This window comes from Prinia subflava, chromosome 5, assembly GCF_021018805.1.
Source record: "Prinia subflava isolate CZ2003 ecotype Zambia chromosome 5, Cam_Psub_1.2, whole genome shotgun sequence".
In the NCBI taxonomy this organism is placed as follows: Eukaryota; Metazoa; Chordata; class Aves; order Passeriformes; family Cisticolidae; genus Prinia; species Prinia subflava.
The window spans coordinates 11,932,552-11,945,545 of record NC_086251.1 but is presented as its reverse complement, the minus strand read 5'-3'; the positions used below and the strand labels follow the sequence as shown (position 1 = coordinate 11,945,545).

Here is a 12,994-nt window from a genome sequence, read left to right as displayed (position 1 = left end):
TGCAGCTAAAAGTTCACTGGTTTATTTCTCTTATCAAGAGTAACAGTCTGAAACATTTTATATTAATTTACAATCATCAAAAAGATCCTTATGCTTATCTCACGTAGATGACATTGAGTCATCCAGTTAGCGCTAATTATTATTCAAAATATTAAGTCTTGTTTTATAAGGTTAAACATTTTTGAGTCATTTGTTGCCAAAACACATCATCAATCTACAACCACACAGAAAGTAGAAATTGAAATTTCTACAGAGCCACTACCATCACTATGAAGATACAATGCGAGTGTTAACAACATTCTGCAAGTTATCACTTCTCCCGGTATTCAAGGTGGCAAAAACTCCCTCTTCACTTTTTAATGTACACACAGGAATCACAGTAAAAGGGGAAATTGGGATCCATAATGTTAGATCAAGGGTAACAGAAGTGCTTCTGAGTAATTTGCTATTTAAGTAGAAAACGAACAGGGCTGTGGAACAGTGAGGATTCTTCTAGGAGAAAGGGCAGGTTTTCTCCTCAGCCTCAGACCACGCACACTCCTCTCCTCCAGCAATGAAAATGGCCTGTGTTCACGGGGCAGGGGAAGCAATGCTGAGATCACTCTGGGCCCCAGGCTCTGTGCAGAGCTGCCACAGCAGCACTAGGAGAGGAGGTGCAGCGTGACAAACCCAGAGCACGGATCAGTAACTTGTGCACAGAGCAACATAGCGCAATTTCACCCATTAGAAATATTTGGATGCTTCTCAACTTTGGCTTCCTTGAACCCTGGTTGAAACCAGCCACTGACATGTGTGTCTCTCAGCACCACCAAACAGAGCTGTTCAGATCTGCAGCCTCCCTGGCAGGCAGCACAGCAAGAACTGGCCTGTTTTCCCTTGGCACCAAGAATGCAGCCCACAGCAAAGCCCCTCCACTGGGCTAGCCCCAGGAGCTGGCACACCATGGCCTTCTCCTCACAGTGCCCCAGCACCAGAGCAGGCCTGCAGCACCTCGGCCCCTCCAGAGTGCTCCACTGCCACACAGAGATGGCTGGTGCCTCACTGGCACACTGCATCCCCTATCATGGGAAGCCTCCAACAGCGCAGGGCTAAGAGCTGCACAGGCAATGGGAAATTATCTGGAAATACCTTCCTGGGCTCTCTCCATGACAGCACAGTTCATTGCAGATGCAGCAAAGCCCCTCACCTCCCTTCCTCCTGTTTCGGCATTCCTCAGCCGTTCCCCTCTCCAGCCACGCTGCTTCAAGTCCTCCGCCAGATAACCCTGTCCTCTCTCCTCACAGAGGCAGCAGGGACCCTGCTCAGGATGAAGCACAGCTGCCAGGAACACACAAGTACCTGTGCTCCTTCCCTTCTGCTCTGCCAGTTCTCGCTGTGCCTCGCTCCTCTTGCAGCAGGCCTGGCAGCCCTGTTCCTGGGGTGCACTCACTGCCCTGCCACGGCTATCCCCCAGCACTGCTCTCCCCCTGGCAGCAGCACAAACCATTTCCCACCTCTGACCAGGCCATGGCAACTCCTCCCCAGCAGCGAGAGGGACACAGCACCCACAGCTCCATCCTGAGAGGACCTGCTCCCCAGCTGTGACCAAAGCCATTGTCCCTCCCTGTCACACCATGGCCAAGATGTGTCCTTGCAGCACACACTGTGGCACAGCAGCTCAGCAAGGCTGAGTCCAGGGGCACCCATTTGCTCCCAGGGGCAGGGAGAAGACTCAGAGCTCAGCTCCTGGTGAGGGTTTCCTGTTACACTGTGGATGTGGTATTATTCACATACAGCAGTTAAATACCACATGCCAATGCAATGAAACCCAGCAGGTCTGACTGCACACCCTGGGAAAGGGAGCATTTGTCCTGGCCACTCTGTGAAATGTAGGTACCATTCCTAAGATGGCACAGAGAGGGAGTTGGTGCGTACTGCACCCCTTGGCATGGCCAGTCACCAAAAGACAAAAGTCATTAAGTCTATTTTCAAATGGATGGACTGTGGCTATCTCCCTTCAAGGCAGAAGGTCCTCAAGGTACAATACTCTGAGAGAATGGATTGTATGGCCAGAGATGTCAGTGTGGACAGAACTGCACTGGGAACATTTTGATCAACACAGATTTCCCTATAGGCCCTCTCAGAATAGCCTTGTCTTCAATAGGAAACACAGCCTGAGGAGGACACAGAGCTTGGGAATCCTGAGGAACAATTTGCCATAGACAACTTTTGTGGCCACAGTCTGGCTGAATCATTGCACCTCCCCTTCTGTCCAGCCAGACAGGGTAAGCAGCTCTTCTCTGCTCAACAAGGCCATTGCAAGGTGCTCAGAAAAGGTAGAGAATGTAACAACTGAGGCTCATACAAGAACCTTATTCAGCTTTAAACAGTGTTGCACCAAGAGCATCATCTATGCAAAGTCTGCATTTAAAATGGGGCTTCTGTGTTCACCTGCAGGTGCTCAGAGGACAGAATTTTACACAACTTGGAAGATGCCTTTTGCTGTCCCAGGCCTATGCACAAGGACAACACTGGGATTTAGGAAAGAAGCTGATCTGTTCTAACAGTGGCAGATGCCCCAGAATGGAAATGTCCAGTGGGTCAGGGCCTGTTTTCCACTGCTGTGGTGCCCACAGTTTATTCTGGTATCACTCCGTGTAAGCCAATAAGTCACTAGCATGGACATGGTGTGAGCCAGACCCTGAACATTCAAGCTGATATTCAACCCTTTGCTTCATGCCACATGTAGCTCAGAGAAAAACTGTGCCTTGTGCAGTTCTTGGACTCACTGGATTGAATTAAAACTATGCCAAAATTAGCTCTGAATTTCCTGCATAGCAAATGTTAAGAGAGGCATCAATTCTGTTCTCATTTTCAGCGAGACCAAATATGAATCCAGCTTTGTTGAGGTAACATGCATTAATGGCAGCCCAGGGTTTATCCCAAACCACGCTACTTAGCCTGCCTGTCCTCATTAGCTTTTAGAGGTGTTGATGAAGCAATAGGGCAGAGCTCTACAAACTTCTGCTTGGCACCATTCAGTAACAGAAATCATGGGCAGTCTCGAATTCAGGGCCCCGTGAAGTATCCTTTGGTACCCAAAAGGTATTATCTGGAAAGGAATCAAAATTCTGTTCACCAAAATATTTATATTAGCTGAGAAAGCCAAACTCTGCCAAGAACAGAGCTGGCGAGCTTCCCTGGAGTGTCTCTGCCAGTGTGTAAAACACAGAAAGCAGCCCCACCTACCACAGCCCCTCTGTGGATGCCCAGGGCTGGTTTAGCTTTTAAGTACAGTGCCAGCTATTTGTAAGGCCTCAGAAATCTGGAAACTTTGGAGCGCAGCAGGCGAATGAAGGATCTTGGGAACATCTCTCTTGACTCTTGGGCGGTGTACTTGAAGTAGTTCTGTGGATGCGCCAGCACGTCAAACAATGCTTTTATCAGCTTCTTGTCCTGGGAAAAGGGAAGCAGATTTTATAGTAGTTCCACAGAGTCAAAGTTTAATGCCTGTCTAACTCAAAAAAGATTATGGGCATTTTACTTTTCAAGTGTTTCAGGGGCTTGGGAACATAGCAGAGCAAGGCTGACTTTCAGGCTCCTGGGAAGTCACTAGTGTTCCACATTAGGAGCTCCAGAATGTCATCCCTTCTCATACATCCAAGAACAGCAAACAAACCACAAAACAAACACACACTTGAGCTGACATCCAACAAAATAAAGGCACTCAACTTACTTATGGAAGACCCCTAAACAAGAACAGAGAAATCCACAAAGAGATTTCTTTCTGCCAGGAAGGAAAAGCCTTTGCTAATCTACAGACTACAAGGACCAAAGGGTCCAAGTGCTTTCCCAATAAATTAATTTCCCTAGTAGTTTTGATCCACCTTCAAGCTCCCTGAGCAAAAAGGGTCCCCCTATCCACTGCTCTGCACAATCACAATCTGCTGATTCATCCCATTTCCCTGAAGCAGTACATGCCTGGTGCACTGAGGAATAGACCTGATGCAGAGCAGGAAGCAAACTCACTCAAATAATATCATTTCCATTCACAACCAACACGTTTAGTGGAAGGAATGTACCTTAAGTATTTCTTGATGATTTTCAGATGCATAAAGTCTGCCATCCCGAACAATGTCTTCTATTAGTTCTTGGTAATCCTCTGTGGGGAATGCGCAAGAGAGTAATTTGCAGGTTCACTTCACTTACATACTCAATACCTCCCATGGTTACATATGGAAGCCCTGCCCTCAGAAGAACCAGTAGTACTTGGCCCTTATATACAGCAGTGAGAAAATACTCCAAACACTTTTCTTTTTATTATGAGAACAGTGTACTCTGCTGAGCTACTCAGCATCAATCTGTCAAAAGCAAAGGAAATCATAAAGCACCCAAGATTGGAGTGCATACTGTAACCAAGTAACCTGCTTCAAACCAGCTGAACTGCAGGAATCCATCTGTACATGATAGCATAGGGTTAAAATCTTTTAAAATCATGGGAATTGTATACAATAGACTCAGGGGGGATGGAAAGAAAGATAGGCCCTGGGAAAGGGAGCCAGGGTTGGGTAGACTTGGGAACGGACTGTCTTTGCTAGATCATGTGAAACTGCACCTGTCTAACCAGTAAATGATAAATTATATGATTGTTAGATGTGATGATTATTTGGTAACTGAATATGATTATTGTATAATTGCAATAAGAATCATGAGAAACTATGTTTGGAGGGCTTGGAAATTCATGCTTGGGTAAAATCAATGTATACAATGGAACAATGTAAGTTTAATAATTAATATGCAGTTATGTAATGAAAAGGGTATAAAAACATGTCCATCTCAAATCCACGTTGGAGTCAGATTTGGGTCTGTACCCCTGATTCCCAGAGCTCTTCAATAAAAGCACCTGCATATAATCATTCTCCATGATGATGTGTTTCTATGCTAACATACACACCCACACCCTGTTATTGACTTCTTTCTACAGGAAGAAGCAATTAAAAGATTATGTAAGAGGATGCTTTTTTAAAAGTAGCCCCCCTGGTCAATCATAACTTGAAATTCCTCAAAAGGAGAGGTCTCCCCTGAAAAACTATTTATCCACTGCTGATAAAACTCTGCAGACCACAGAAGGGATGACTCCCTCACAATTAATCCAGTGTGAACAGAACATAAAATATCAGTTCATTTTAGGCTGAAGTGCTAATGCTTAGCCCCAGTTTCACACCTCGTGATTCTGATAAGGATGAGGTGAAAATCTTTCCCCTCAAGATTCTTTTCAGTATAGATATTTTGCCATCTGATTCTATGTCACAAGTGGCAGCAGGAACACGATAAAACACAGGTACTTGTACCAGTTCCTAACTGGGGCCACCCAAAGAAAACGGAAAGGCACAGAAGTGCATAAAACTTAGATTCTATCTCTGAGCTTTGTAATTTGCAGGCCAGAGCCCAGAACCCAAACTTTTTGTTTGGAAGGCATAGTGGCATTTAAAAGACTGCAGTGCACTGCAGAATTCCTTAAATTAGGTTTAAATGAAACAGCTACTGGTTTAAATGAAGTAGCTCCTAGAGACACTGCTGGGAGCACTGGGCTGCCCTGCTGCTTAGGGAGGGGACTTCTGCACTGCTGCAGCTGCACTAGCCCACACCAACCCAGCTGCTCATACCCACTTACCATCATAGGTAACATAAGGAACTTGGAATCCTTTGGCACTGTTCCCTTCATTTGACTTGAACTGGATCCACAGTTTCTTAGACCTGGAAGTGAAAGCTATGGGGCGCTCGTAGGTCTGGCAGGTCTCATACGTGGTCACCGAGTTGGAAGACGCTTTTAAAGCAAACACACAATAGACAGCTGTGTGACAATGCTTTGTGCTAAAGAGCTGTTAGATTATAGGTTGAACTACCACGAGAAGAATGCTTGCTGGTGTTAAGAAAACTCCTCAAAATGTGGCAGTTGATGGCACGCCATCCATGAGGGACTTCTTGTTAAGGGAGTATTTTCCTTTTTCCTAAAATAACAGTGTACAGTTTGAAGGACGTGCCTATACTAGAAACTGAGGTTGTTTATCCATACGTCAGGCACCTGTAAGGATTAGCAAGCATTTCCTCTTTCCTAACCCAGGTTAGAACTGCTTAGCATAATGCATGACTGGTTAGCTTGAACCATCTACATTAATTCAAAGTGCATACGTTACACTTACATACATACCCCTTCTTAACAGTATTTCTCTCTGTTCACTGACACATCATGGCCTTGTACCCTTGTTTCACTGAACACTATGGAACAACATTGCGAAATAGGACTTGTCCAGTTGCCATTTAAAGAAATTTCTGCTCTTAAGCAGAAGCCAAGCAGGCTACATTCAGTTTCTGCAAGTAACAATGCCTGTGAGAACCCTGTGTTGCCCACTGAGATACACCTCAGTGGGTGTTTCAGACTCACAGCTTTTTCTCATCACCAGGTAGTCTCCACACTCATCTTCTATGGGCAGGAATATTTCTGGGACCACGACCAGGATGCGGCGCTTTGGCGGGGGGTTGATACTCCAAGTGCACTCAATGTTTGCAGGGTAGTCCCCAGGATAGTTGGGTGATTCAATATATCCAGTGTAATCTCCCAGGTCCCCACCACACTGCCTGTCTGGAAAAGGAACATGGTATGCAGGACAAGGCAAAAAGAGGTCACCCTACAGCTCCCCTGCACTCACCTTCAGCTGCAGGGGTGACACACACTTTCCTTTTTGCATCTGCAGCAGGTACAGTTCTCTTTGCCAGCCTCTCACATTTCTGTGTAGGTGTGTTTACATGTGTCTGTGTATATATAGGGACTCCAGAGGTGGTTCTGAGCAGTCACCTCTCTGCCCTCCATTCTCCCTCTTTAATTTACCCTCAACTTCCCACACCACAGCTACCATAAATCCAGAACAGTGGCTCCCTTTGTAATCGACTCTTTCAAAGGCTGTTACTAAGAAGAAATGGTTACTAGAGCTCTTAGGATGTGTGAGCCAGCTTCCATTCCTCTCAACAGGAGGGAACAAATCAGGGTGCTGAGGACACACAAACTCCACTATATCAAGAGAGAAAAGATTTAGTAGCAAGACCTCAAGCAACCCAGCACCAACCAGCAAAACACAGTCATCACTCACCTTGACAAGGATGATGGAAACAGTCTGCAGAAATGGTCTCTCACAGACCTCAGTGAGCCATGTGGGGTGAGACGCAGGCAGGCAGCAAAAGAGGAGTAACACCTCTGCCTTCTCTCCAGCTCCCTGGAGCAAAGCTAGGTTTTGCCTTTAGGGCCACTCTGAACATTGATGGCCCAGTCTTTTTATTAGTAAGAGAGCATCAAAACCATTTTGCTGTACTTACTTTTACACTGTGTTATGTTTGTTGACCCATCAAAATCAGTAGTGGTATTTCCAGGGCAGGAAATGCAGTAATTTTGTCCAAACTCAGGCTGGTATGTCCCAATTGCGCAGCGAATACATCGGTGAGTTGTGGTGTTGTAAAAATGGCCAGGAGAACACTGAACTGGACAGTAATTAAATAATCACGGTTTAAAAAGTGGCAGTAGCATACTAGAATATCCTTTTATATATTTGTGTAAGACCTAGTCTAATTTCATTAGTCTATTTTGTGCAAGTTGAAAAGATCTGCTATCAAATGTATCTTTCTGTGCTGCACAGTTCCTTTTTTCCTATTCCTTTTAAGCTCTACTTACTCCCAAATAATTCTTGCTGAGTTTTGGAAGCTAGCTCAGCCAGGAGTCTTTCCCTACATGCTGCCCCAATCCAAATGCTTCAGATAAGCTCCAAATAGTTCTTGCATCTGTGATTCCACATCTCATGTGGCCTCTTCCACATGCAAATTCCTGTGCACTTCATTCCAGTTAATAGAAAGAATTCCTTTAATCCCCACTCCAACTTGAAAACTGAACCTTATTTATAGACTTGGTTTTGTTTATATTAAATAAAACTGAAATCAGCTCCTCTTATCTTGATCCAGAGTTTTAACATAGTTTTTTAGTACTTCAATTTCACAAAATTAAGTATGAAAAAATAGTATTTGTGGGTTCAGTGATTCTACACAGAAGGAAACTATTAGATATCACACTATCAGTAATATTAATTTTTCAATGATTCTGCTAAATTTTTATAATATGTTGTAATTGTCAATAAACATATCTTAACAGAAATGAGAGAGATCTCTTCATCCAAACCACTACCAAATGTTTGCATCAGGACCTTATTTCTATTCCTCATTTCTGCTCTGCAGCAGTAGATTTTCTATTAAAGACTTTGTCCTCTAGAGATTCATATAATTGATTTTGTTTTACTCATGCTTTTGGTATTTAGTTCTAGAAAGAACTGAGGCTTTACAGAATTTCCTCTGAGCCAGGCCAGGCCAACCAGCTATGAGACTCCTGAAAGAATTGACCTCAGAAGGAAAAAGAACCTTCTCTGAATGCCCCACCTGAGCAGTAGCACTCTTTTTTGCCTTGGATCAATGCAGTTCATCCAATAAATCTTGGCCTCACCTTTGGTCTCACAGTCCTGAAACAAGGATGCCCCGCTGTGCCTTGTTGTTAGACCTCCTCCACAGGGAAAGCAGGATACTCTTCCAGTTTCCGGCTGGTATGCTCCAAGGGGACACGGCAGACAGGGCTTGAAGCCATCAGGAGAATATTCACCAGGGGAGCACTGATCTAGGAGAGGAAGAAAACACACTACAGATGAAGGTGTGTTAGTGAGCCTGCACAGGACCCGCAACCCCACAGCAAAATTGCTCTTCTTTACTGGGGCAGCTGGAACCACGGTTCCAGAAATGAATGCTGGCAACAGCTAGAGCTTAATACCTCCAAAGTGCACGGTAAAGCAGTCACTGATAGTCTTTGGAGCTAGTGAGCTCTTCTGGGAGCTGGAACAGATTTCACACTTTGTAGCAAGGGCACACTGGACACTCAGCCAGTCCAGTGCTCTCTGCTCACCCTTACAGTGCAATTATGTAGTGGTTATCTCCTCATTCTCGCTAGAGAGCTCTGGAACTCCTCCCAAATGAAACTATTTATTTCATTGAACCTAAGTATTGAACCTAAGATGCCAAAAACATACTTCCAGATTTCTGTAAGTACTTTAATCTTAATATTATTACATATTCATATTTCATGACTATAATGGGTTGGCGCTGGCCAGATGCCAGTGCACCCATGACTGTATGTTTTTCTTAATGAACTACTGAGAGATGTGGTTAAGAACAGAGCAGAGCAGGCCCAAAACTTGGAATAGACAGAAAGCTTTATTAAACTACATAAGAACAGAAAATAGAAAAGAAAATTTCTATTTTCTACCTATTCCACACTCTAACTTTTAACACTTACACGTTACCCTCTGTCTTACCTGCTTAAACCAAAACCCTGGGTTCTCAATCAAAGTCATCATCACTCAAAAAAACAATCTTCAATTCATCCAGGGAGAGAGGAGTCTCTCTCGCACCACAGATCCCTCACAGGAAACACAGGTCCATCCTCCCGTGTTCCCATGGCACCACCCGGAGAAGTCTGCCAGGGTGACACCCTCCTTTCCATGTCCAGTGCTCTCACCACCATCCATGGACCAAAACCCCATAAAGGGCTCTTTTAAGGATGTTTGGCCAAGTACCAAAAACCAGCCCTATTCTCATATTGGGACAGAAGTCCCCCCCATTTTCCCCTGGGGCCGAGGGTTCCAAGAACAGAGATCTTCATCCCTCAAGACAGAGGGTGCCACCACACCCTCTTCCTCTCTTCTCTGTTTGCTCCACTCCTACAGTGGCAATCACTGCCACAAAGGCTTTGGTTCGAGCCAAATGCATCCACCCAAATACAGTCTTATGTTCAGGAAAATTCAGGTTTAGTCTGTGGCTAACATTATGCAAGAAAAGTCTAGCCCAAAAAAGCTACTCTTCTTCATCTCTGCCCATCTGGGATTCTTTTCATCTTCCTTTATCATCTCAGTCCCAGGCTCTCTCTCTTCTGAAACCACCAGCCATGAGAATCAATGTCTGGAAAAAGTTTTCTTCTGCCTCAGAAAGAGTTAAAAGCTTCTGGGCCGCATTATTTCCCTCCCCCTCCCCCACCCAGCCTTGAAAGCTGGACAGGGGAGGAGGAGAAGATGCTTCTCTCCTGAAACCGGAACTCCAAAAAAAGGAAATCCCTCTGAAGTCTTTGCTTTTAACCCCTTGTGTTCCCAGAGGCGTGTCCAACCCCTCAGTGGCTACTCCAGGTGCCAGTACACAACCTGACCACTGATTGGTTTGACCACAACTTCCTGGAAAACTCACTTCCTCCCTCAAACCAGGACAGTGACCATTAGCATTACTGGATTGCGTGAAAACCTCAAGTGCAACAAATAATTGTGCAAATTCAGTAAACTAAACATTATGCCTCAAAGACTTTTAAAGCAGAAATATTCTTGCCATTCCTCTGATACTGGATCTTGGGTAATGATTATCTGTGCACTGGACTGCTGCATTCTGTGTGGTGCACAGACAGCACTAACTAATGTAACTGATTTTACTTAATCACACACCTCAGTACTAACTAGCAAGCCCAGCAATATTCATGAGCATCTTTGAAAAGTTCTGGTTTTCAAACTTTTCACAAAAGAACCAGCTTCAATGCTGGTATTTGATAATTGTCCCACTTTGGAAAGGCATAAAACACTGTTGCAGTTGTTCAGCTGTGCTGAAAAAATCTGTCCTTTTAAGACCTGGTCTGATAATAAACTGTTAGTTTTAGTTTATAGCTCAAATAAATCACTCAGTGAATAGCTGTTTTGTTAGGAAGTTAAATTGGCCTTGGCTTCATTTCAGGATATATGACTAACAACAAGCAGGGCATTAACTATCGGTCATGATCAATGATGAAGAGTTTTGTTTATGACTGATACACTGAGAGGAATAGTTGAGTGTTCTTCCTTAGCTTAAAAATAAAATGCAGCAGGTTAAGCTATGCTCTGTAGCTTATCAATGAATGCTTGTGAGGAAGTCTTAGCTCCTGATTTTAACTTTTTCCACCACACATCACTTCTGCCCTCATAAGGACACACATTCATTTGCTCCCACACTTTTCAAGCCGTTCTCCATTTTATAAACATTCCTACAGAATACCCATCTCTGTACAATTTGTGCACTTCCACAAACATGAATGAATTCAGGCTTTCATTGCAGCACTCCTAATAAGGTAAGGAAAGAGCACTATTTACAATTCCACGACAAGGAAAGACAATTCAGGGTTAGGAAAGGTGACTCTGAGAAGTGCCTACTGACTTGACAAACATAGAAGAAATGGAAAGAGCTGAGCAAATCTCCTTCCCTTATACAACTCCATGGCTCTATGGGAAATCAGTGCTCTGAGTGGCCTTGCTAGAAAACTCCTACTCTCTACTCTCTCCCCTTAGATTGTATTTTTCCATTCATTTTAATGGCATGTCAAGTTTGAGGTGATTTGGGTTTTTTGGGGGGGTTTTATTGCATTTGGGAGAAGGGGTGTCTCTGTTCTGTGTTTTGAACAGAAACACTGACCATAAAATTCCAGTCTTAAAACTGTATTTCAGGTTTCCTAAACTTGCTCAGAGTCCAGCAGAACAGTAGGACATCTATCAGAGCTCAAAGGAAACCTGCCCCAGGCAGGAATTAAATCCACAACTTACATGGAAATTTTGCATTTGAGAACTTATCCCATCAGATCTCTCTTGACAACTTTACCATCTGCATTTTACTTGCCTTGAAACCACATGTGAAAACTGTGGGGCTCCCTGTGGAATATACATGAGTTAATCCAAATTTCCTGGGTTATTTAGCAAAGTGCCTAATATCTGCAAATTTGCATTGAGGAAGAAAACTTAAAAAAACCTCCTCAGACATCACTGAGATGCTCGATCTGGGCCAAAGGAAAACTTTTCCATTAAATGTGAACCATTTGAGTCAAGTATTTCCTTTCTTTCCTTTTTTTCCTAAGAGGTGGCAACAATAGAAAGAAAAAAGGCTATCTAGCTACCACCATGCACCACTGTAACAGGGTGTTCAAAACCAGCTGAAAAAAAGCTCTGACTTCTGAGACACGCCAAACACGTCAGGCTTTGATTGATCCTATGTGCATTTCAGAAAAGAGGTCAGTACACTCATACAGATTTTGCTATTTACAGTCTAACCAGTACTCAATACTCAATACAAAATCAGAATTACTCCACGCCATGTCCAAGTTTAAATGCCTTAGACTCATTAATATATCTGTTTCTTCACATGACTATACCAAATAAGCTTTTCACAGTGGTACAAGTGTCCAGACAGTTCAATCCATAAACATATTCCCTGTAAACTGCTCCCAGTTCCTCCTCATCTTCCATCAGATGGAAACAGGCCACTCATCCAGTCCCACTGGGGCACAGAGCTGGGGTAGTGAGGAAAGTCTGTTTGGAAACTCACAGCATTCACAGGGGCCCAATTTAGCACAAGAAATAGACTTAGTGTTAGATTCGATTATAGTAACATTAATAATAGGGGCACTATTTCAACACAGAAATCATCCCACAGAAATCCATAGGACCGTGCATTAAATTAGGATGAACCTTCTCTTCAAAAAAAAGTCCAACAAAAATAACAAAAACCAAAAATCCACAAGAAACACCTCTACAAAGTTAAACTTTTCCAGATATTTGTTTAAAGAAAACAAAACAGAAGTTTTTGAGCTTCATTTTTGAAAACTAGAAACTGCATGTTCCCACCTGACATATGGGAAATATCCAGTCAAAACAGATCCGAAGATTTGCAAATAATGACATTAAATCACAATTCCACTGGCTGGCTTTGCTCTTTTTTTTAGAAACTTGATTGCTTTTCTCCAAATGAACAAAAGAACCAATTGCCTCTAGTAGACTTCATTTCTGCAGCTACTGTCTTAGTTTATTTTCAATACCCATTAAAAAACTGGTCTTGAGTCTCATGCAGCTGTTTTAAAGGAAAAAAAAAGAGAAGG

The 12,994-nt window shown here is 43.6% G+C and overlaps 1 protein-coding gene across 2 annotated transcripts in view; it reads right to left on the bottom strand.

The window, feature by feature from the left end:
• Positions 1 to 12,994, bottom strand: part of SCUBE2 (signal peptide, CUB domain and EGF like domain containing 2) — a 40,773-nt gene continuing 27,779 nt past the window's right edge. For both annotated transcript variants that reach the window (XM_063398026.1, XM_063398028.1), the window contains 6 exons: positions 8,519 to 8,686; positions 7,351 to 7,512; positions 6,425 to 6,622; positions 5,654 to 5,806; positions 4,062 to 4,141; positions 1 to 3,435 (listed from right to left, as the gene is read on the bottom strand). In XM_063398026.1, coding sequence (XP_063254096.1) covers positions 3,283 to 3,435; positions 4,062 to 4,141; positions 5,654 to 5,806; positions 6,425 to 6,622; positions 7,351 to 7,512; positions 8,519 to 8,686 — 914 coding nt within the window. In that variant the 3' untranslated portion in view covers positions 1 to 3,282. The remainder of the gene's footprint in view (positions 3,436 to 4,061; positions 4,142 to 5,653; positions 5,807 to 6,424; positions 6,623 to 7,350; positions 7,513 to 8,518; positions 8,687 to 12,994) is intronic.